This window comes from Neoarius graeffei, chromosome 15 (assembly GCF_027579695.1).
Source record: "Neoarius graeffei isolate fNeoGra1 chromosome 15, fNeoGra1.pri, whole genome shotgun sequence".
Classification (NCBI taxonomy): domain Eukaryota; kingdom Metazoa; phylum Chordata; class Actinopteri; order Siluriformes; family Ariidae; genus Neoarius; species Neoarius graeffei.
In genome coordinates, this window is record NC_083583.1 from 12,622,457 (window position 1) to 12,647,514 (window position 25,058).

Here is a 25,058-nt window from a genome sequence, read left to right on the forward strand (position 1 = left end):
GTAAAATCTTCTTCTTCCGGGTTTACAGTGTTTACAGATCCCAGCGTGCTCGCGGGGCGTGTGTGGGCATGTGAGGACACTCCTCCTCACCAATCAGTGCACAGGGGAGTGTCTCCTCACGTCCCTAGCCCCACTCGGCTCGGTTTGGCTCGCTTCAGCCCCACTCCAAAACCGTGCGAGTTTTGGGTGCTGAGTAGGGCTGAAGCGAGCTGAGTCGTGCTGCTCTGAGGTAGTCGAAACGCGAGCCGTGTCGGGCTGAAGTGAGGTGGAAAAGGGCCATATTACTGACCATAGATGTGAATGTGAGTGTGAATGGTTGTCTGTGTCTATGTGTCAGCCCTGTGATGACCTGGCGACTTGTCCAGGGTGTACCCCGCCTTTCGCCCGTAGTCAGCTGGGATAGGCTCCAGCTTGCCTGCGACCCTGTAGAACAGGATAAAGCGGCTACAGATAATGAGATTGTATACTGGACGGATCCATCTATTGCTCGGTAATCCCTATGTTCCCTTTCAGAGCAGTTCGGTGATCGATTGCTTTCGTCTCCGACGTCTTGGTTCGGGTAGTAAGCCGCTCGGCTCGGTTTCTCAGCGCGTCCAGAGTCCGGCAGGACGAAACCAGTCTGGAGCTTCTCTCACTTTCTCGACTTGTGGTTCGGTTTTTGATCGGTACGAGTTTTAATCGACGCGCTAAAAGGGGTTCTTGTCTTTTTTTTTATTATTATTTTGTTGTTTTCGTGGAGCGACTGAGTTTTTGGAGAAGTCTCTCTCTCTCTCTATTGCGCATGTTCTGTCTCTCTACCAACACAACGAGTCACAACAGTCAACCTTTAATAAATATCCTTCTGCTTAAAAACAAAACCGATTTCCTCAGGAAACAGGACAGGAACACTGCACCCAGACTCTCCTGTGGTCTTCTCAAACAGTGTCTGGCTAGGAGTGATATGAGTTAGTGAGCTATATTTCGGATAAAAATGGACAGCCGGAGAGCTTTTTGTCCTAAACTAGGAATATAAAACATAATTCATGACGACAGATGAAAAATATAATGAATAAATGAAGTCCATTTCCCCCTCAGGAGTTGTATTCGAATCGCTGTTTATTTCAGCTCGCTTAGCCAAGCTAGTTTATTATTAGCCAGCTAGCATGAGCTAGCCGTGGTGGAATTCGGATTTACTGGATAATGTCAGGATGTTTATTTTAATTTTATTTTAATTTTAACGACACTTGGACAAACTAGGGAGTATATTTGAGGTTTGGACGGTTTTTCAAGATTAAAGCGAAAGACTTTTTTGGGAAGTTTGTGAGGAGAGTGAAACGTCATCAGGCGGCGTTTAGAGTTAGCATAACATTCGGGAGTTGGTTAGGTTAGCTTAGCATAGCTTAGCATTAGGTTAGCATAGCGAGCGAGCAGGGAGCCGGAGATGCCATGGTGGCTCTAGCTCGCCGCTTTGACCGTGTGGCGGAGCTCCTGCTTTGCGCTGCCTCGTCGTGTGTGAATGTGAAGCTGGCCGGGCCTGTGGCCCCTGCGCTCCTGCGTGGATGAAGCAGTAAAGGGACCCGAGCTGCTCCCTGGCTCAGCTGAAACGCCATGCAGGCGGCCCAGTGCCAGTACGATTTCTTCAGCGAAGAGAACGCGCCCAAATGGAAGGGACTCCTGGTGCCGTCCCTCAACAAGGTAAGACTGTCTGGATGGAGCTGTCTCTCTCTCTCTCTCAGGTGGATATTTCAGTCTGTTTTTCCCTCTTTTCACTTTTCTCTAATGATTCAGCTCATCAGCCAGGACAGGAGGTTCTCCAGGATCAGGATCCACCAGATAGATTGTCTCATCATGTTCTGTTTCCTCCAGGGCATCTCCAATACTTTTAAACCAAGAACTGGGTTTACGATTCTATGAAACGACACAATACATTCAGGACCAAGGTTGGATCAGACCGTTGGCGCCTGGCGGTCTTTGACCTCTAGCGAGCTCGGTTTTAGAAAGAAAGAAAGTACAACTTTATTCATCACACACCTTGTGAAATTTCTCTCTGCATTTAACCCATCCGAAGCAGTGGGCGGCCATGCTAACAGCGCCCGGGGAGCAGTTGGGACTCAAGGCCTCTGCATGCTCTGGCAACAAGGCTTTCGCAGATAGCTTTTCGCAGACAGTTGTAATTTATCGTTGAGCGGGGAGTAATAGGCGTGCGCGATGTTATTCACCATCGCAACACAAGGGGGCGCGAAATCGCTAAGAGTAGTTGGTGGGTGTGGTTAGTGGAGTGTTTATCCTCCGGTTACGTATAATGACTAGAACTGGAGTCGTATAGATGTCCGTACTTCCTCACTTCCTCGATCAACCGCTCTTCGTGCTGCTCCATCTTCGCTCGTGTTTTTAAAAATGGCGGCCGTGAAAACAAACCAAACCGGGAAAGTAGGGAAGCGGAAGTGCGTGTACAGCGGATGTAGAGTGGACCAATCAGAGCCCTATTGTCTGCGAGGCTTCTGTGGTGGTCACAATTTTTGAGAGGTGCACGCAGAGCGTCTGCGAAGGTGGGGGGGGGGCTACGCAGACACTGTCTGCGACGCTATCTGCGAGGACTGGGTTGTCAGCATAAATTGGCCTTTAGGGGCCTCGCTCAAGGGCACCTCCGCCCAGGGCCGTCCCATATTCAAGTGTAAATCACGGGTAAATTCAGGAGCAAGATCAATGTAATTCTCCTATTTTATATTAGCCTGGCAAGCCAGACTAAATGTGAATATTTAGTCTGGCCTCGATCCGGAGACATTTCCGAAGCGGGTAGGAGGAACAACCCGCTGTCTTTCAAACTGTCTCTGTGCGTATAGGCCAACGCTCTGACCAATCAGCACAACAGTGACTGTGACGTAGTCAGAGCGACAGAAAGCAGTGGGGGAGACCTTGAAATAAATTTTTCAAAACGCGTATTAATTAATAAACAGGTTCTAGATATTAAGAAGTTTGGAGATAATGACCACAAGTTTGGAGTCTGTACCACATACACTCATTTTTTTTCCAAGTGTTTTTCAAGGGTTTACTTAAACTGTTTGAGAGTTTTTTTTATTTAGTGGTGTTTGGTGAAATTTCCCTTAAATTTAAAATAACGGGAAAATAAGAATCAAAAAGTAATGTTTCAAAGCTGTTTATTAATTCTTCGTACTGCACAAACTAGCCCCATCCTTTTGGCTACGAGCGGAACCAGCTGGTAGATCAGACTTTTGCCATAGCCGGTCGGCAAAACAGCGAAAACGTCCTTCTTGAAAAGGAATGAGCGGAGAGCCTCTTCCTGCTCATGTTTCAACGAAAACTCCAAGTCTAATTCTTCTAAAACTGATTCCAAAGCGGAGTCAAACGAGCGCTGTTCACTAGCGGTAGCCATCTTTCCTGCTGTGCTTTCTCCAGCATCGCGCAGCTTTGTCGTCACTCCTGCAAAAGCCCGCCCAAAGAATCCAAACAAAAACCTTGCGTTGTGATTGGCGGACACGATTTGATGCCCGGGTTGTTTTTGTTTATATGGTGTGAGGCTAGGCAAAAATATTTTTGGCCGCTAGGCGGGTGGGTCTAGTTTACTAGGCTAATTTTATATTAAACTTTGGTCAAATATCTGTCGCATTTTGCGTAATTTTTTTACCTTGCGCAATACCAGAAAAATTCAGTTGAACTCAAGCCATTTGAAGCGAATTGGTCCGCCTCTGAAAAAACTTGCTGTTTGGATTTCCCGGCAAACATTGATTTTCGTGACGTTGCGTACGGGACGCCTCCTTCTGAATCCTACGTCAGCGCTGGTTTGTTTATGAGAAAACGACCTGGTGGTTTTCTGCAAATTTCTTCAATGTTATCGCGCAATTATTAAAATGGTTAACAGATGTATCGTAGGAGGGGGTAGCAACACCAATCTTGATGGGATTAGTACTCGTCGTTTCCCAAAAGACCGGACAATGAGAGAGAAATGGGAGCGCTTGGTCTACACAGGCTGTGCACTGAAACCGTGCAAAACTCGCGCAGCCTGCTGGCGCTTCCGCAGGTGACGTCACGAATCTGGCTCCAGACTCCCTTGGGATTTTTCTAGACGCGTTTTGTTATTGTATTTTTTTTTATGCTGTAGACAGATGGCCTTGTGCAAAATTCCCCTTCTGGATGAGTGTGTAAAGGGACATACTTTCGTATAAAAAAAAAAAAAAAAAAAGCACGAACTTGGTTCAGAATATGCACTTTAACCTAACTGCGTGTGTTTGGACTGTGCGGGAAACCCACGCAGACACGGAGACCATGCAAACTCCACACAGAAAGGCCCCCGCCGGCCACTGGGCTCGAACCCGGAACCTTCTTGCTGTGAGGTGACCGTCCTAACCACTTACACCACCTCTACGTAATAACGTTCTTCAGTTTCAGCAACGGGACGAAATAGTGCTACGTGTGCATCTGCCGCCATGTTGGATGATATACAAATCCAGAATGCCGTCATGTGCGAGGAATAACTGTGATGCATCCGTGACTTGACTTTTTCTCAAAATATCATCATTCTCTCGAGTCCTCTGCCAAGTCAAGATCCAGAAAACAAGTTGAAGTTTGTGGTCTTGTGACCCGTATATCTCAAAGCCGTCCGATTATATGGAGGATGTAGCCTCGTTACCACTGATATTGTAAACTATCTCGTTCTACAAAAAAAAGTGCATAAGTTACTGCAACGGCATTGCGAATATCTAATATCTCACCTGGCAAACTTGACCCACGTTGTTGTTCTTGTGTATCCAAACCCGCTAAGGTTTGCGCTGCTTTTAATCTGGCCTTCTTGGCAGAATTTTCATTTATCCCGTTGCTTCTTGATACTTTGAGCTGAGTTTTCTTTCGTCTTGATCTTATTGCGTCCTCATTTGAGTGTTGGTGCCCGATCTGGATTTATCACGTAGGTTTGCTGGTGTGCCTGCAAGATGAGAAGCAGAAGTATTCGCGCTCAAGTTCAGCTTAATGAGCAGAAAACGGAGCTTGAATTAGCAACGAACTCTTACCAGATATAAAGCGGTCACCACACACGTGCGTATGTAATTAGCTGCTTTTTTTTTGGTCTGTTAATTCGTTACGATTTATGTTTTTGAACCATGGCGTTCTCTGGACAGCTCTTCGTCTGTTTTGTTGCCGTTTTTAATTCTGAAGAACCGTTTGCCTTTGTCACGAGGTGCATTATTACCGTGATTATATCATCTCGCACGCACAAAGGAGGCATTTTCTGTCTTCAAAGGCGATGAAATCAAAAGAAAATCACGAAGCGTTGTAGCAGCTCACACGTGAAGCACCGCTATCTTGGTGGTGGTTGTTATCCAACATGGCGGACTTGCGGTTTGGAGAATAAGCATGTCGTTGCATGCGGATGAAGAATTATTTGTCACTTTGTTGTTTATATGTGAATTCTGCCATGTTCTATTCTAACTCTAACAACTCAACTTAAGTGTAGACATAAATTCAGGTGTTTTTTGCTTTTCTCATGCCTTTTGTATCGGCCAAATCTCCAAAACCCAGCTTTGACCCAATTATCCATCCCTGGGATGTAGGGCTGTAACGATATGCATATCAAAATTGAAATTGTGATACGCAGAGCCACAATCTGTATCGCGATACAAGAAGGCAGAATCGCGGTACACCCTTTCAAACTTCTCCTCAGCCCCAAAACAGAGGCGCTTCCAAACTTCAATTTATGAATACTTGACTTTTTATTTAAATTACATTTTAAACTTACTTAAATTACTTTTATTTTTTTATATCTATTAGTAAGTCGTTTTTTCGCCGACCTGCGACAATCTTCTGCGAGTCACGCAACGTCCACACTCGCCACTGGCAGAGCATTCATTTCTTTTAAGCGGTCGCCATTCTGGTTGCGACGCGGGGAGCGAATCTGTAAACAAGCAGCTCATTGGCTGGCTAGGTGTGCCACAAGCCAATCACAATCACTTGAACAGAAAGGCATGCAGTGTTGCCAGATTGGGCAGGTTTAGGTGCTTTTTGCCTGGTTTTGAACATATTTTGGGGTGGAAAACGTTAGCAATATCTGGCAACGCTGAAGGCATGTCTGCTTGGGCGGAAGCCTTCTGCGGCAGTTACATTTTGACACGCGAGCAACGTTTCACCATAAAAATTCCGTAATTTCCATCTGTTTTCCGCGATCACAGAAAATCATTGGCCCTATGAGAGTGAGACAGTGAGAGAGCCACCCCCCCCCCCCCCCCCAAAAAAAAATCTTAACGGATTTACACGATTTGGAAAAATGACTTCTTCAGAACCGAAAAAAACAGAGCTTCCGGCTCAACAGTATTATTTTGAGAAATAAAACACATTTGGATATACATTTGTACATTTTTGCATACATATTACTCATTCTCTGCAGTGGTCTGAATTATTTGTTATTAAATAGTTAATGTAAGTAAAATGTTAATAAGTCAAATTTACTATAAAAAAATAAAAATAAAAAATCGTGGGCGTATCGAATCGTGGGTCAAAAATCGTGATACGAATCGAATCGTGAGTTGGGTGTATCGTTACAGCCCTACTGGGATGGTCTTTTAATGAGACAAGGCCAATAGGACAACCCTCTTGGTCAAAGCACTCCCAGTTAACCAGTTTACTTCGTCATCCCAAGAAAATTAATCTGCCCTGTTGTTTAATTTCGAGCCCGTCCTTGTAAAGAAGAGCATCTAATATTGTTTGCTACAAAATCAATTTGACAACATGAGCAACGTTTGCCGTTTCGCAGAGTGAACAGCGAGCTACTGAGAGAGGTTTCCCTTGAAAAGAAACAGCCTTTTAATGAACTGAAAGGAAAGCACAAACTAGTTGCAATTTTATTTACAGTATATACAAACGGAAATAGGAACTGTATATTGGTCGGAAAAGGACGCAAACGAGCAGCAGCGAGTCTCATGACTTTGCTTGCCAGCACATTGCATCGCGTCACATCACATGACGGCCTGAGATTGAATCCTGCCGATCGAATGCGACACATAATTTTAAAACACTCTGTCACGTGACATGACATTCAAAAAAAGATTTGAGTTCCTCCAATCATCATATAGAAACCCAGCGGCCAGTCCCACCTTAGTGGAGTCAGCGACTTTCCATCGACCCCCAGTGAAGCCGGGCGTTCGGAAATTATGTTTTAAAAGCACGTCGTCTGATAAATGTTGAGCTTTGGTGCACTAAGATCAAAGCTTATCCCGTAGTGGCATTAAACTACAGATATGCTGAGCTTGAATGGGTTTTCTACCAGTGAGAAGTAACTGCTGAACGAAGGAGCTGTAAAGCTGAGCACTTTTGAGGACAAAATATCAATTTGGAAGAAGAGTTAAGTCGTGTAAATGGGTCTGTCTCAGAAACTGGGTGCTGTGGGGGTCCCCCACTAAATGTACTCAGTCAATAAACTCTACGGTTTTGAATGGTGATGTTGGTTTTAATTTGAAATAAAATGGTGAAAGAAATAATACAGATAAAACTAAATCTTTGATGTGAATACTCTTCGGAATTTGGCAAAAATTCTGCAAATTTGTGGAAAAATGGCGGCTTGATCTGGGACATAAATGGTTGGCTACATCGCGTTCCGTTAAAAAGGTTGTAGTCCACTGAAAAGTCGACAGTTATCACTAATTGTATTTTCAGTTGTAACTTTATCCACCTAAGGATTGGTGCGCTCACAGAATAATCATAACCGTAATAAAACATCATGCAAAATATTTGATCACCGTCGTAACTCCATTTTCCGCAAACCCGAAACCGTGTGTTTTGATCTAAACGGAAAGCCTCAGGGTCGAGGTCACTACCTCACCAAAAGTAGGGACTTAAAATCACTACACCGTATAAAAATGTAGTTATAAATCTGCAATGTTGTTTTTTAAAACGAAAGCTGAAAGTTAGGTATAGAATATGTTTCTTACAGAATATGTTACGATGGTAGCTGGTCTTGTATGAATTTCTGAGCTATAAAATGAGTTGTGGTCTATTTTTTACCGTAGCGTGTTATTTGTGTGCGGGGAAGGGGACACGTTAACAATTTGCATGTGTAGAATGGAATTTTCCATTCCAACAGTTAGAAGTTGATCGTGCTTCCATTTGCGGTCTTTCTGTTATGCGGGTGATCTGTTCGGACGTTATCGCTGAAAAGGTGAGTTTTGAGAGTTTTGTTTTAGTCTTGCAGTATAAGGCAGTAGAATGTTTCTTTTTCATCTTAGTTTCATATTTCATTTTTGGCCAATATTTTGCAACCATGGTCAGTTTAGATCGAACTTTTGATAGAATCTACGGCCAGTCATTTTGCCCCGCCCCCGCCTCGCGCTCCGTCCGGTGCGGTAGTGATGTCCTGTTGCTCGCGCGCCGCAGCAGAGACCCGCGCGACCTTCAGCCGGTACAGTCGCTGTTCTTTTACCACCACCGTTATTCTCATCTTTCCGGTGTGTTCTCGATTTTTCCATTGTGTCCTATTTCGCCATATCAAATACCCACAATGTATCATATTATTCATATTTAAGCGAATAATCAATTCAGTCATCATAACTTGGCATTTTGAACCCAAGCAATCAAAAAGAGGAAATTTATTCAATATTTTCACTCATCTGTGAAGGAGCGGCTTTAATTCTTCATGATGGAGTTATTTTATATGGAAATCAATTTTACAAAAGCATTTGAATTGTAATCAAAAAAATGTTCCACAGTGGAGGCCAGATAAAGCAAGATGCTATCTTTATTCTTATTAAACATGACAAACATTGAGTGTTCGGTAAATGCAAAAAAAAAAGTAAAATTAGAAAATGTATTTTTTGACCATAATGTCCCAAATGAGAGACCAGTTTCTGAGACGGACCCATATACATATTTAACAGATGAACTTTTACAGGAAGTTGGGCTTCTCTTGTCGTCTTAAAGCAGTCGCTTCTGGATCAGACAGCGTCTTTTTTTTTTTTTTTTGGTCCTCTGATTCCTGTGTTTACAGCATGACCTTTAAGTTAGTTGAAGGGAGAAGTTATTTCCATAGACGTCATGTGACGTACGATGATGAGGAATCCTTACTGATGCTTTGGCAGACACTGTGTTAGTACTTCTGCCAATCTCAAATTCACAAGAACTGTGGTTGAGATGTCAGAAGTCAATGTTTTGGTGCATCGAGAATATGTGCAAATGAAAAGGAATGTTTAGTTGTGTTTTTTTTTTTTTTTTGGGCAAATGTGCAACTGTCTTATCACGCACATCACATCACGGTGCAACATTTCGCCAGAATTTCTCTGACTTGTGACCAGAGCCAGTTTATCCCATCCAGGCGCATTTATTATTCGTCACATAACACTGATGATAACTTCAGGAAAATCCTGAGTGTTTCTGAAATCAGCAACCAGATCTCAGATCTGTCATATTTAACACCGTGTTTGAATACAGCCCTTACTGGAAGGTTGCCACGCTTTCAATTCCCGACACATTACTCAGCTCTCTGACGCGAGTATCGCCCGGAGTTCTATACTGATCTGACGCTGATATCGGTATCCTCTGTAAAAGCCGAGGTGTGATGGCAGAGCGCTTAAAGACACATCGTGTGCAAACGCCTCCGTGGTATCCATCGTCTCGCGTCCAGTGGATTGGAAAATATGCGAATGCAGATCAGATATGATTGTGTTTGTTAGTATCACCTGTGATAGGGTTGTTATGGTTTGAAATATTCTTGGTATGACAACTTGGGCGAATAAATATCACGCAGTGACGCTTGTTCTCCAAGTTTGGCTGTTTGGAGTGCATATTCCCAATGCGCCAACTCCTGCTGTTTCACACAATAACTAGTGAACACACGATTCAAAGCGCTCTGGTCATAATTAATTTTTTGACTTATAGCAGGCCTAGAAATTCATATAATTTTTCACCAGCCAGCTGGATTAGTTCCCTTCCAAAGTAACTCGCCAAACAGAAAATCAACTAGCCAAAATTTGTTCATGTATGAATTTTACTTCTATCAAAAATAATACAAAAGAGAGTAGTTACCATTGCTCATGACTAATGTGCATTTATTTCAAGACCCGAGTATTTTGATACTGTTGTTAAATACATAAATGAGAACAACACAGAGCACCATAATATAATATCAACAAATAATAATATATTGGAAAACTTGGCAACTTGGTGTATGAGTATTGAAAACAAATATACTTACTATCATGACTATAGCACCCAAAATATGTCCAACATGCTTTCTGTATTTAACCATTTATGAGAGAGAAAGCATTAGGAGCTTCATATTGACTAGGAATCAACTTGAAAAAAAATTATTCATTCTATAAAAATCGTATCGCAGCCAAGGCCTACCCTGCTCCCACGTTTGCTTATAAGTCCTTTGTCGTTTCTCCTTCTCGTACGCTTTATCGGTGGCCTTTTTCTCCTCTTCAGACCGAGGTCGCTTTGTCCCCGTCTCTGGCGGTTTCTGTACACCTTTCAGAAAATTCCACATCGCAACGTAGCTTTGGTAGATGTAAACAACAACAAAAACACGTGTTTAAATGGGCGATAATGTGGCCACATCTATTGAATTTGATAACGTGATTACCGCGATATTCAACGAGACGCGTTATATGCATGCGCGGTAGTGAAAAAACCGACAGCCTGACTCGTACACGATACGATTCGGAATTCTTCGGTATTTTCTGTCCTGCCGATAAACACATCGATTAACACAGACACGGCACACGCTTAATATGTGGCGGCTTTAGTTGACGGGGTGTCTGAATCTTCGCTTCATATATGTTTCTTATTTTCAATTTCCCGCCAAATGACAAATTAAGTCGCCTCGGGCGACCGGACCACCGCGAATTTCGAGCCGTGTATAGTGTGCATGTTGCATTGAATATGGTCTCACGTATTACTGGAGATCAGTTACAATAAAATAGAATTATTAGCTTGTCTTACGCCAGAGTCAAATGCCACGCCCGACATGGGCTGAACTTGCCGCGAAGGATCCCAAATGGTAGGTTTTGCTCACTTGGATCTGGCTCGGCCCCTGCAAAGCATGGTGCCCGACCCGGGCTTACGATATATAAATATAAATAACTAATAAATATTGCACGAACTTGACTTAAATGTACATCTCATCTCATCATCTCTAGCCGCTTTATCCTGTTCTACAGGGTCGCAGGCAAGCTGGAGCCTATCCCAGCTGACTACGGGCGAAAGGCGGGGTACACCCTGGACAAGTCGCCAGGTCATCACAGGGCTGACACAGACAGCCATTCACACTCACATTCACACCGACGGTCAATTTAGAGTCACCAGTTAACCTAACCTGCATGTCTTTGGACTGTGGGGGAAACCGGAGCACCCGGAGGAAACCCACGCGGACACGGGGAGAACATGCAAACTCCGCACAGAAAGGCCCTCGCCGGCCACGGGGCTCGAACCCAGACCTTCTTGCTGTGAGGCGACAGCGCTAACCACTACACCACCGTGCCGCCTAAATATATATATTATATACAAATTATATCTAGCTAATGCTGTAATAGTTTAAAAAAAGTCATACAATTCTTAAGTATTGTGAATACTTATATAAAAATTAATTACAATATAATGAGCATTTTTTTTCCCTTCAGATTTAACATTATTTCATTCCAGAGCTTGACATTTAACGGTAGTCCGACTGTCCGGGACAACCAAATGTTTGGTCCAGACGAGTCAAATCTGCATCTGCCTGTCTTAATATTTGTTTAGAATCACCATATTTTATAGTAATTATTCAAGAGTTACATCAGTAAAGTTCCAACAAAACTAGTTCAAGCCCCTCAGTGATCCAGGTGTGTTATTGTTCATGAAATTCCGGGAAAGCCGAGTACAGCAGGTGCGTGTATAATAATAACCATTCGTAATATCTGATGATGGATGATTCGACTCATCGAAATCGGAGAAATGGCAATCAAAGACCTCAATAAAAAAAACCAATTATCTGTGGTGAATCTTCATTTCATTTCATTTGGACATTCGTTGTATTTTTCTTTTGTACGGTTCGCATTAACCACCACAAATGTGGTAAAATATTTCATGGGAATTTTACGACAGTGCCGAACTCTCTTATAGTTTCTCATTCATGACGTGATTCTGCCTCCCTTATCATGTCCAACTTGTTTTCTTGTTTTCGGTTTCATTTCTTGAAAATTAATTTTACTTTTACTGGATGAATCAAGATTTAACTTTATTTCCTCCAGAAGCTTTGAATTTGGGCGAGTCTAACTCTTAAAACTGCAGATCCGGTAACAGGTTAGAACAGGCACCATAATGGGGCTTAGGAGAGTTTTTGTTGATTGATCCAGTTAAAGTTTGAGTTTTATTGAAAAATTATAAATCATTATGCTTTCATGATTATCAGAAAGCAGGTATAGTTAGGATAAACTTGGTTAATCACGTTCCTTTCATTGAACTAGTAAATGCAGAGGAATAAAAAGGTTACGATCGATGATTTGATGAAGATCCGCTGTCGATAGATCTATGATTTCCGAAAAGCGTTGTTATTTTTTCATCTTTAGTCAAGCTTGTGCACAAATCAGCCTCGCAAAAACACTAACCCTTGCTATATTTGCGGCAATGGTATGACGAGATGAAATGTCAGGGCTCGAAATTTGCGGTGGTCCGGTCGCCCGAGGCGACTTAATTTGTCATTTGGTGGGTAATTCCTGTCACTGGGCAGCCCAGCTGGCTAATTGAAAATAAAAAATGTATATGAAGCGAAGATTCAGACTAGGGCTGTGCGATATATCGAATATACTCGATATATCTCTGAAAATTCTGTGTGAGATACATAAAATTATTATATCGTAACTATCGAGTATTTTATGGTCATCTGCCAACTTGTGTTTGTTTAAAACCTTTTCCGGTGGTTTTCTCCCTGTCCCTCAGGCAGTAACGTGAGAGGCTGTCTAAGGGTAAATAAAAAACAATAACGTCACGCACTCGCCAACCAATCCCGGGCGACATCTCGGTGCTGAAAGGAGCAGTGTTGCCAGATTGGGCGGTTTTAAGTGCATTTTGGCGGGTTTTTGAACATGTTTTGGGCTGGAAAACGTCAGCAGTATCTGGCAACACTGCTTGCGGGAAGATTTTCTAGTTTCGGTTTACAGCGCTGACTCAGTTCGTGCAATCGCTGATGTTGCATAGGCTACCGTGTAAGCTCTGTCAATTTCAGCGACAAATTAAAAATGGAAGCGGATGAATTGGTTCCGAAAAGAACTAGTAAGGGGTCGGTCATCTGGCATTTTTTTGGATGTCGCGAGGAGGACGTGGAACAGCAAATGCCAATTTGTAAAGTGTGCAAAAAAAAAAAAAAACGGTATCAAAATACTCGGGTCTTGAAATAAATGCACATTCGTCATGAACAGTGGTAACTACTCTCTTTTGTGTTATTTTTGACAGAAGTAAAATTCATACATGAATAAATTTTGGTGAGTTGATTTTCTGTTTGGCGAGTTACTTTGGAAGGGAACTAGTCCGGCTGGCTGGTGGAAAAAAATATGAATTTCGAGCCCTGAATGTGTTTAAAATCCGAAAAATATTTTCAAGCTTTGTTGAAGAAAACAGCACAGCTCCGTTCTTCAGTGAGTTTCCTTTGGTGCGGATACATTTTCTGTCCGTTAGCATGTCGCGGCTTTGCAGCTCGGTGTCCGAGGGGCCAGGGAATGTTCTATTAATGCTGCTTTCGAGGCGAGTTGTGATGCCTTGCTTCCAAGGAATAAAAGCTGCAGAAAAACACCACCTCGGCGGAGTTTTTTGAACCATCAGTTCCTTCGGTGTTTGGAATGACGGCACGTCAACCTGGCTGCTCAGAGTATGAAGTGTCCTTTCTGTATTTTTGAATTAGTTTATAGTAGTTGTTTCTTTCGACACGTTAATACACACAGTACACGGTTAACTCTATAACCATCTATCGATTGCTGTAATGAGAAGTTAATCATTAACATTAATGTTAAAGCTCATAGGCAACGGTTTTAATTTTATGCACATTTGACACTTTATATGGTCAAGTCAACTTTGTCAAATATGCTATACATGCTCGACATACAGCACAGATGAAATTACAGTCCTCTCTGACCCACGGTGCAAACAGGCAATGCAATAAATAAAAATAGAATAATTGAAAAAAACAGTATAAACACTCTAGATAAGAACTAGACAGAGACTAAACACACACATGTATAGGTAAACATGAAATAAGCAGTATAAACAATAAACTAATAGCTGTTAAGGTGAGGTAGTGCGGAATAGTGCAAATGAGCGAGGTAAAGTGAAATGTGCAGTCCCTGAGTTCAGTGTGTTAATGAAGGTTGAGTGTGTGTGTGTTGGGGGGGGGGGGGGGGGACTGTGAGGGTGACATGTCAGATGCTGAAGGGGGGGCAGGGGGGTGTGCAAGCAGAATCTGTGGCAGAGGGGGAGGAGGGGCAGAACAGGGAGGGAGTTGAGCCTCCTGACCGCCTGGTGAAAGAAACTGCCCTTGAGCCTGCTGGTTTTGGCCCGGAGACTCCGCAGTCTCCTCCCCGACGGCAGCAGGCTGAAGAGGCTGTGAGATGGGTGGGTGGGGTCACCTGCAATCCTGATGGCTTTGCGGGTGAGGCGGGAGTTATAGATATCCATAAGAGAAGGGAGAGAGACACCAATGATCCTCTCAGCTGCTCTCACGATGTGCTGCAGAGTCTTGCAGCAGGACACGGTGCAGGTGCCGAACCACACGGTGATGCAGCTGGTCAGGATGTTCTCGATGGTGCCTCTGTAGAAAGTGTGCATGATGGGGGCCGGGACTCTTGCTCTCCTCAGTTTGCGGAGGAAGTACAGACGCTGTTGGGCTTTTTTGGCCAGTGATGCAGTGTTGTTGCTCCAGGACAGGTCTTCAGAGATGTGCACACCCAGAAACTTGGTGCTGCTCACCTTCTCCACTGCAGCACTGTCGATAGATAGTGGAGCATGCTGGGTGTGCACTCTCCTGAAGTCCACAACAGCCTCCTTCGTCTTCTCCACGTTCAGGCGGAGATTGTTGTCCTTGCACCACATGGCCAAGCGGCTTACCTCACTCCTGTAGATCAGACCTGGGCATTTTACGGCCCGCGGGCCGCATCCGGCCCTTCGGTTCATTCTGACCGGCCCGTGTAAGGTTAATTAGAAATTACAAAATAAACGTATTTTCTAATTTTACCTCATGCATGGACTGAATGTGCATTGCTTTTATTTTGAAGTTGTGTTCAACAAAAACGCAATGCGCGCGACATGAACATGACATGAAATCCCACAAAACCTAATCGCGCGATAACTACTTCCATAATTTGTCCAGACCAACCACAAACTTGTACGTCATCCTTCAAACGGTCCAGCCAATCACATCGTGTGACGTCACCAGCAGGCGCCGGAGCCGATCTCCGGCGAAAAGCACCAAATGAGGTGATTTAGACTACAAATGTGGGCATCATTATTATAATATGATGTATCTTGCTTGATATTTGGAGTAGAAAGACAATATTGTGATGTCTTTTATTGTGTTTTGGGGTGAATGTGACTGAAAAAAAATGGTACAAACGTTCACATTTTGTTAACCATTGTTTTGGGAAATTTGATTGAATAAATGACATTTTTTGTAAGGCAACCTCGTTTTTTCCCCATACTCTTACCAGTCTTAGCAGCTTGTAAGAACAATGTTATTTATTGCTTTATGTAAAGAAATAGAATTAATATTATGCAGAATTTAGTTCAGCCTTTTGGTCCGGCCCACCACAAAATTTTCTGTTTCTCATGGGGCCCCATGGAAAAAATAATTGCCCACCCTTGCTGTAGATTGTCTCATCGCCATTGTTGATGAGACCCACCACAGTCGTGTCATTCGCAAACTTAAGAGGTTAGAGCTGGATGTTGGTGTGCAGTCGTGGGTCAGCAGAGTCAAGAGGAGGGGGCTCAGCACACATCCTTGGGGGGGGCGTGTTCAATGTGATGATGCTGGAGGAGTTGCTGCCGATCCGTACAGCCTGTGGTCTCCCCGTCAGGAAGTCCAGCAGCCAGTTGCACAGGGAGGTGTTGAGTCCCAGCTGGTCCAGTTTGTGGATGAGCTGCTGAGGAATGATTGTGTTGAATGCTGAGCTAAAGTCTATGAACAGCATTCTGACATACAAGTCTTTTGTCTCCAGGTGGGTGAGGGCTGAGTGGAGGGCAGTGGAGATGGAGTCATCGGTCAAATGGTTGGACTGATATGCAAACTGGAAAGGGTCCAGGGCGGGGGGGAGGGCAGACTTGATATGCCGCATGACTAGCCACTCGAAGCACTTCATGAGGATGGGAGTGAGTGCGACAGGGCGGTAGTCATTGAAGCAGGAGGGAGACGGCTTCTTCGGGACCAGGATGATGGTGGTGGCTTTGAGGCACGTGGGGACAACAGCCTGGCTCAACGAGATGTTGAAAATGTCTGTAAAGACATCTGTGAGCTCCTCGGCACAGTCTCTCAGGACCCGACCAGGAATGTTATCAGGACCCGGGGCTTTCTGTGCATTTGTCGTCCTGAGAGCTCTCCTCACGCTGTCTGGGGACAGCGTCAACACCTGGTCGCCGGGAGGTGGTGGGGTCTTCTGTGCCGTGGTGCTGTTGTCTGCCTCAGAACGAGTGAAGAAGTCGTTCAACTGATTCAGCAGAGACGTGGAGTTGTCACAGGTCTGCGTCGAGGGCTTGGGCTTGTTAAACCCTCTGTAATTTTCTTCTGGTCCCAAGAAGTATTGTTAATAAGTAATAATTAAAATAAGTTCGTGCGGATTGCGGCTAATTTCTCTTCGGCTATTTTTGTGACCACTCGGCGCGTGACGTCATTTAAGCCAAACAAACCGCTTGAGTTGAGTCCACTTCCATTTACTGAGATTGCTGTTCGGCTTGAGTGCAGACGTGCGTTTGGGAATTTCCAAAGAAAAACCCCATGCCTTATTGTTGTGCAGTGAACTGTAACAACGGGACCGGTTCAGGAAGAAGTTTTTACCTTTTTCTGAGAGAGGAGAACAGGCAGGGAGAGTGGATTGGCTTTTTCCGGAAGAGGAGAAGAGGCGGAGCGAGAGGATTGGCTTTTTCCGAAAAAGGAGACGAGGCGGAGCGAGAGGGTTGGCTTTTCCCGAAAAAGGAGACGAGGCGGAGCGAGAGGGTTGGCTTTTTCCGAAAAAGGAGATGAGGCGGAGTGAGAGGGTTGGCTTTTTCCAGAAGAGGAGAAGAGGCGGAACAAGAGGGTTGCCTTTTTCCGAAAAAGGAGAAGAGGCGGAGAGTGGATTGTGCACTTAAAGCCAGAGGGTTGTTTTTTTCCGGAAGAGGAGACGAGGCGGAGAGAGTGGATTGTGCGCGTGAAACAAAATCAGGCAGTCAAAGAAGAAACGGAGCAGCAACGCTCAAGCAAAAAGGAGAAGATTGGAGGTAAACATTTTTACTTTTGCTCGCAATTGGCAAGTCAAGAATCCTGAGGGATCCTGTACAATCATTGTGGAAATGAGACAAAGGGATATTTCCTCGCTTACAGTAGGCTATAAATAGTGTAATGGCGCGGATGGCAGGCTAATGTGGCCTACTGGCGCACTGTCCAGTAATTGTTCCCTATATCCACTAGGGAGGGCGGTTTAATTATTCTTCAAAAGGGCTCTTATTTAGTATTACGACGAAAGTAGGAATTTATCATAACTACCAGGATAAATTGTTTGGGTGTGAGTCTTGTTGAGGTCCGGGGTCACCGCGATCAGAGTCGGCCGAGTCGCTGTCCGATTCCGAGGCCGCACGGTCAAACCAGTGAGCCACATTCACTGATTGCTTCGCAACAGCCATAGGTTCATACATGTATGGCTTCACCTCTCGATATTTAATTTGGGGAGTTCCTGCTTCAAAATCACTATCACTTGCCGACATTTTACACAACCTCTCACGACCAAAGTCCGTACATGTGTGCTCGGTTCGCAGGTAAATACAGAGCTGCTCCCAGTCTGTTGGGCTTAAATGATGTCACGACGACGGTCCCCTGGCGGTGAAAGTGCGCATAAGTGAGATGTAAATAAACCTTCGGAAATTGGGCAAAACAGTATATTTTAACCGTTTTATTCAATTTTAGGGTGCAAATTAGACACCAGGAAGATTGAATTTGCTTTTTGGGTCGATCTTCTAGACAATAAAGTTGATATTCTACGTTTCACCTCCGACCCTTGCCTATGAACTTTTAAACTAACGTTAGTGCTGATGACACGTTTTTGACATCTTTGGCGATGTTTTATAACATAAAAAGTAATTCCCGATGATCCATATATTAATTCACGAAGGCGCCTATTTTACAAGTTATGATAAAAAACGCGGCTATTTGGGCAAATTTGACGGGGCTGCAGCACCCAGGAGACGAAAGAGGAGGAGGAGCTATATGACGTCAGCGAAAGAACCTTCCTCCTAACTTAGCAGTTTATTGTTGATGTGACAGGTGTTCAGTTTATCATTATTAGTATTATTATTATTATACGTTATTTTATTTTTATATATATATATATATATAATATGTTATTATGCCTTCGCGTTGTGTTTCCGGCTTTTGCTCCAAAACCTACAAGGATGGGGAAGTTTATTCAAGTTTCCCAGAGATCCTGAGCTGCATGCGAAGTGGGTGAAGCAAGTCAGGCGCACTCGTGACAAGTGGGAGCCCTCACCAACATCCGTCCTGTGCTCTGAACACTTGGATTTGGATTGTTTTGACACCCTTCCCAGCTTAAAAGAATCTCTTGGGTGTTCAGTTCAGCACAAACGTGTGTTACTACCATCAGCAGTGCCTACACAGTGTTGCCAGATTGGGATTTTTCCCTAGCAGTTGAGCGGTTTCAAGTGCATTTTGGTGGGTTTTGAACATATTTTGGGCTGGAAAACGTCAGCAGTATCAGATACTGCTGACGTTTTCCAGCCCAAAATATGTTCAAAACCCACCAAAATGCACTTGAAACCGCTCAACTGGGCGGGAAAAATCCCAATCTGGCAACACTGCCAGTGTTCCGGAGGGGGTCTACTAGTAGCTATGCCGGATCCAAAGACAGTCCTCCTGTCAGAACATGTATTGTGAAACGACATAAGATAAAGGTACGTAGAGCTATAGATTCTACATGATAATCATAAATGTAATCATAAAGTCGGCGTGATATCAGTCATGTATTTGCTTGTGAAAGCTTGCGGCTTTCATGTAACTGCCGCCTAGCAACGAGAGGCAAAGGTTAAAGAGGGTAGGCTGTCATAGATTCTATTCGGAAGAGATCAACACAATTCTAGACTCCCAGAAGAGGAAGAGCTAGCACTAGAGAGTTCACTGGTGTTTTCATGCGCCATTTCCATTGAGTAGATCCAGAGTAGAACAGCCAGTGAACCGCAGCGTGTTCTCCCGCTGACGTCACAACATGGCCGCGAGCCACGGACCCAGTTTTCTTAAGCTGTGCAATTAAAAGTTGGATATTCGCGTAACAACAGCTTCTTTTCACGTAATTATAACAGAAATCTAACATGTTTGCCATGTTGTATAGTTTATTTAAGAAATTGCATAGAGTCATGTTCATGTCATCAGCCCTTGAATGTTAGCTTGCTTGTTGATAACGCAACTCACTATTGTCTGTCCTTGTCGCCAAAGTAAGCTTTACGTGATCATGATCGAACAGCGCAAACATGACACACACTTGTCGAGGCGTCCACACACACACACACACACACACACACACACACACACTTTTTTACCCCCCCCCCCCCCCCCGCACTTCAAGCCTTCCAAGATGGGAAACTGGTGTTATTACCACATATATAAGACGCCTTCAGCGCAGCGTAAGTAAGGAACAAGTTTACAAGTTTTGTTCCATCTCATGAAGGTCCACGGACGTCTTCCGATTGGTGGCTTTTAGACGAGCGTCAGAGCAGCGCTCACACTCTGGGGGTGTAATTTATAAAAAAATAAATAAATAAATAAACCTTCCGACGCAGCTAGAAACAAACTCTGCTCTGTTTGGGAAATCAGTCGTTACATCTTAAGTTATTTCATGAAATCGAGTCGTACACAAGCTGATCACGCGTGCCTCGTCAACTATAATCCGTGTACGATGAGATTGAGTGGAATAACTATTTTATTCTTTCTACATTCACTGGATTTCGAGAAATGGAGCATTTTTTATTTTTTTTTGTACAAAGTGCCGTCTTACTGTTGTGCCGAGGTACAGAATAGCTTTAGACATTAACTCTTCCTTGGACGTTTCAGTTCTGTAATTTTCAAACTTGTTTGAGCTTTTGAACCAGTCTTGGAAAAAAAAAAATTCAACAAATTTTAATGATTAAAGGTGAAGAATGTAAACAAGCCAGCGAAATGACAGGAGCAATTTGTGAAAAATGTGATTCCTGGGGGGGAAAAAAGAGATGTACTTTTATTCCATATTTTATTTTTTTTTTGTGTTTTTTCTTTGGGTTTTTTGTTTTCGAGTAGTTTTTATTTCGTCCTCGGTTGATTCAGCAATACGCGCTGCCATTTTGTTTTTCTCTACTCACGGTATATGAGCTGATTATCCTAGGAGTAGAGTAGCCAATCGGAGCGCACGATTGCTCATATCCAGTGAATGTGGATAGAATAAGACAAGATATTACATCCGAAGAGCACAGATCTTCAGAGAATTGTGATCCCTCCCCCCCCCAACGACGAAAACCTTTCAGCTTTGTTTATCCAAGAGCCCACACCCTATAGAGTGCACTTGACGTCCAGAAATCATTCATTAGGGTTTCAACCACAGTGTGTGACTCCAGCTTGTGGTCCTGTGTGTGGAGGAGGAGGAGGAGGAGGACGTGCTGACACTCTCGCAGTTTCTTCGCTACAGCCACGCTCGACTCTTTGTGCTCCTTCTTCTGTCACTCTGAATCCATAGCAACAGCAGGGGCCGGGTGCTTCATAAACGACTCGAGCGCAAAGCCAAATTAATATTCAGACAGAGCTCTTCACTTCACTTCAGCGGCTTCTCAGAAGTCTTGCATGGATCTTTGAGAAATCTGTGTGGTGTACTTTTGGTCCACGATGTGAGCTTTCCGAACCTCATGCTACCTGATTGTGTGCGTTTGATGCTCTGTGTCGCCTTTGGACCACTCGACCGTGCCATCTTTTCTCCAGTCGTGTTGATTTACACCATGTGATGTGTTTTTTTTTTTTTTTTCCTTAATAGGACTTGAGTGATAGTCAAACAAGCTTGTGTCACAGTAAACAGCCAGAGGTTTGCCCGAGCTTGTCCACTGCAATGTTGACTGGTCCTAACCTCGGACACACGATTTAGTGCTGGCTCGGCTGATCATATTGCAGCTCGTCCAGCGTTTGCGAATTGTTATCGTAACATTGCCCAGTGCAACGCGATAGCCAATATTGCAAAGTGCACCACTCGTATTACGCTGATGTCTGATGAGAGTTGTGTAAGTGGTGCTCTCGGTATAGCAGTCCTCTAATGCATCACATTAAGACAGGGCGAGTTTCTTTTTCTCAGAGATGCGAAGATGGAGAAACCTCACGCGTCGTACGTATAAATACAGCACGGCGGGTTCTCAGCCAGAAGCACATCCAAATCCATACAGAACGAGTGCTGTTTCTGATGAAACCCCGGAGGCTGAGAAATATCGACGTACAGAAATAAACAGCTCGAGTGTGTAGTGTTGTGTAGAAGAAGCCGCGTAGTCAGCAGAAACCTACACTGGACTCGCGACAGATGCACTCGAGCACCGTTTCACCTTCACAAAGGGCGCTTTTACTTCTGTGCCATTCGGTATCGAGCGACAGGGAAACAAAAGTCTCGAATCTGGTTGGGAGTAGTACCGATTATTGGACGCTAATAAGAAAAACGTTTTGCAAGGAAATACGACTCGTTGTTGAGATGACGATTCTGGAACGTTTATTGAAGGATTCTTCAGTGTCGGTGTTTTGTAACGATCGTTCGAATGTCTCTTAAGGATGTTTGCGCTCGATAAGCTGTAATTTTTGTCGTTGCCTTCGAGAAAGGCTTCAGGGACGTTCCGGGAAATCGGATGTAACTAGAAACGGATAAGTAATACCATGCAAAAGGCACGTCATGATTCGAATCACAATATTTGATTCACGATTCGATTTTCCCGTGAAACTTTCCAGCGTTTTCTCCTACCGTTACATTGCGGGTGCGCTCCCTTGCACCCCTTGAAAGCCCCCCTGACACACACGCGCTTTAAGGTTCTACACTTTTTATTGTTCTAAAATAAATGTCAAGACTTAAATATGACTCCTTTAACTGTTTGTTCAGGTCCAAATGTTCTGTAATAGGACCTGTGGGGAGGGGGTCCTGTAGGTCAGCGGCCCCCAACCCCCGGGCCGCGGACCGGTACCGGTCTGTGGGTCATTTGGTACCGGGCCACACAGAAAGAATAAATAACCTGCACTATTTCCATTTCATTCATTATCTGAGTCTGAACGATGTTTGATTTTGAAAAATGACCGGATTCTCTCCGTTACATCCGTCTATAACTCGCGCTTGACCAGAGCATGTGAGCGGAGTGGAGCGGCGAGAATTTCGGTCCTCGCTCACGGAGGTGGTCGCTCCGCTCGCTCCCCGCTCAATGTCGCACCATGCCGCTTCGCCCGTTACCGCTCAGCGCTCCACCAAGATTGCATCCCGCTCCACTCCACGCTCGCTCAAAAAATATGTGCACGCATGCGCGTAGCGGACGTGGAGCACTTCCCGTATCTCTGCCCTCTGTCCCCTGCACTTTTTACAGCCATTACAACCACTTAATTAATTTAACAAGTGGAAACGCGTTTTTCCGAGCCGCCTCTAAACGCATCATGAGCAGGCGGAGCGCAGGTGGCAAACAAACACCGCTGTCGTTCATTCTGAGCCATGTTGGGCATGCTTCAGACTCGTGATGTGAGCGGTAACGGGGCGAAACTTGAGCGGGCCATTGCCTCGCTCCATCCTTCCCATCCTTGAAAAAAAAAACCCCGCTCTGCGCTCTTTTCAAAATTCGTCCGCTCTGCTCACATGCTCTGCTCTTGACGCATGTCAAGACGCTTATCTCAGCGACCAAGAATGTTGGAGAGAGGACGTTACTCGTGTTATGTTGCTGACGCGATGTTACGAGGATGCTGCTAATAAAGTTGCATACGAATACACAGTGGATTCACGTTTATTACTATATTTAGAAAATACCACAGTTTATCCACCACACCTTAAAGGCTGGTCCGTGAAAATATTGTCTGACATCAAACCGGTCCGTGCCGCAAAAAAGGTTGGGGACCGCTGCTGTAGGTGACCATCCTCATCCAGTAACACCCCCCCCCCCCCCCCCCCCAAAAAAAAAAAACAAAAAACACAAACAAACAAAAAAAAAACAGTAGACTTGGTGGGAAATGCTAATTTTGAAGAAAAAAAATTGAATGCTTAAAAATTTAATTCCAAAAATCCCCCATAACATTTTGTCTGTTTTGTTTGAATCAATTTAAATATTTCTTGTTCATTTTTTTTAATCACCAAAAATAAATTTGCACACATTTGTCAAGGTTAGAGGAAAATATAATAGCTGATTATCTAAAGTTAAAAAATGAAAAAAGCTAAGATTAGATATCAGCCTGTTTCTTAAACTTTTATCAGCGTTTGTACGACATTCATTTGCTTCTCTTTTCTTTATCTTTTGGCACTTTGTAAAAAGACACCGCACTCTAATTTCTTGTTTAATCTTTGTCCAGTCAGTCACACAACAGCTCTTTGCCAGCTCTTTTTAGTTCTGTTCGTTTTATTTATTTATTTTTTGGGGTGTGTTTTTTCGCAGCATTAGAGCTGTGTTACTTCCACCTGTCATGAAGTCACAAGTATTCCGGCTATTGTTATTGCATCTTCTGCTGTCTAAACACCACAGTTACCTCGAGAAAAACACAAACTCTACAGCCTGATAATAATTGCAAATCCTTTTTGCGATCACGCATCGTCGTCAGCCGTCCACAATTTACAAAAATCGCTGCTCCTCCGACAGAATTGATGGGATTTTGATCAAATTCGCATAGTGTTCTCCAGGTGGGTGTGTATAAAACTTACCAAGATGGTGGCGCCACCTGTCACATTTCTAATTTTATGGTCGTCTGAAAATTCTGTGTGACTCGTCACATTAAGCACTACTCTTTGTAAACTGCTAGGACGTTTTCACTGAAACTCACCCAGACGACTCGAAAGACATGTTCCAACAAGAATTGTTCACCAGGTGGCTCCACCTGCCATGGATGCGGCTACACAGGGGTCATGTGCAATTACACAAAAATTGCGCCGCCGCCGAGACAACCGATCAGATTTCAAACTCACACACAACTGGTGGTCGGTATGAGCCTCATGAAAGTGCATATCACGGGTAAATTCAGGAGCAAGATCAATGTAATTCTCCTATTTTATATTAAACTTTGGTCAAATATCTGTCACATTTTGTGCAATTTTTTTTACCTTGCGCAATACCAGAAAAATTCAGTTGAAATCAAGCCATTTGAGGCGAATTGGTCCGCCTCTGAAAAAACTTGGCATTTGGATTTCCCGGGAAACATTGATTTTCGTGATGTTGCGTGCGGGACGCCTCCTTCTGAATTAGGGCTGCACAATTAATCGAATTTAATCGAAAATGGCGATTTTGGCTGCCACGATTAAATTAAATGGAAATCACGATTTATTTCCATTTAAAATGCGAGCTCTGCTGTATATCTGATCAAGCACTTTTTGACCAATACTCCGCCAAACCATTAGGGGGCGAACCGACGCATGTAAGGTTTCATTACTCCGCCTAAATAAGCAAGCAAGCCAAGTGCAGTGTTGCCAGATTGGGCGGTTTTTAGTGCATTTTGGCGGGTTTTGAACATATTTTGGGCTGGAAAACGTCAGCAGCATCTGGCAACACTGGCCAAGTGCGCAGAGCTTCAGTGCAGCGGTATCTTCTTCAAGGGGTGATAGCATGAGAGTAGGTAACAGATTGAGGTGAGAGAGAAAAGCTAACTATGTCGGAACAACAGACTATTTAGCACTGGAGGCAATGTTGTGACCTGC

At 43.9% G+C, this 25,058-nt stretch overlaps 1 protein-coding gene across 1 annotated transcript in view; it reads left to right on the top strand.

Annotated features, from left to right (window-relative positions):
* Positions 1-526: 526 nt before the first annotated feature.
* sos1 (son of sevenless homolog 1 (Drosophila)) overlaps positions 527-25,058 on the top strand; it is a 147,970-nt gene continuing 123,438 nt past the window's right edge. The window contains exon 1 of the mRNA XM_060940873.1: positions 527-1,674. Within this exon, the coding sequence (XP_060796856.1) occupies positions 1,588-1,674 (87 nt within the window). The 5' untranslated portion in view covers positions 527-1,587. The remainder of the gene's footprint in view (positions 1,675-25,058) is intronic.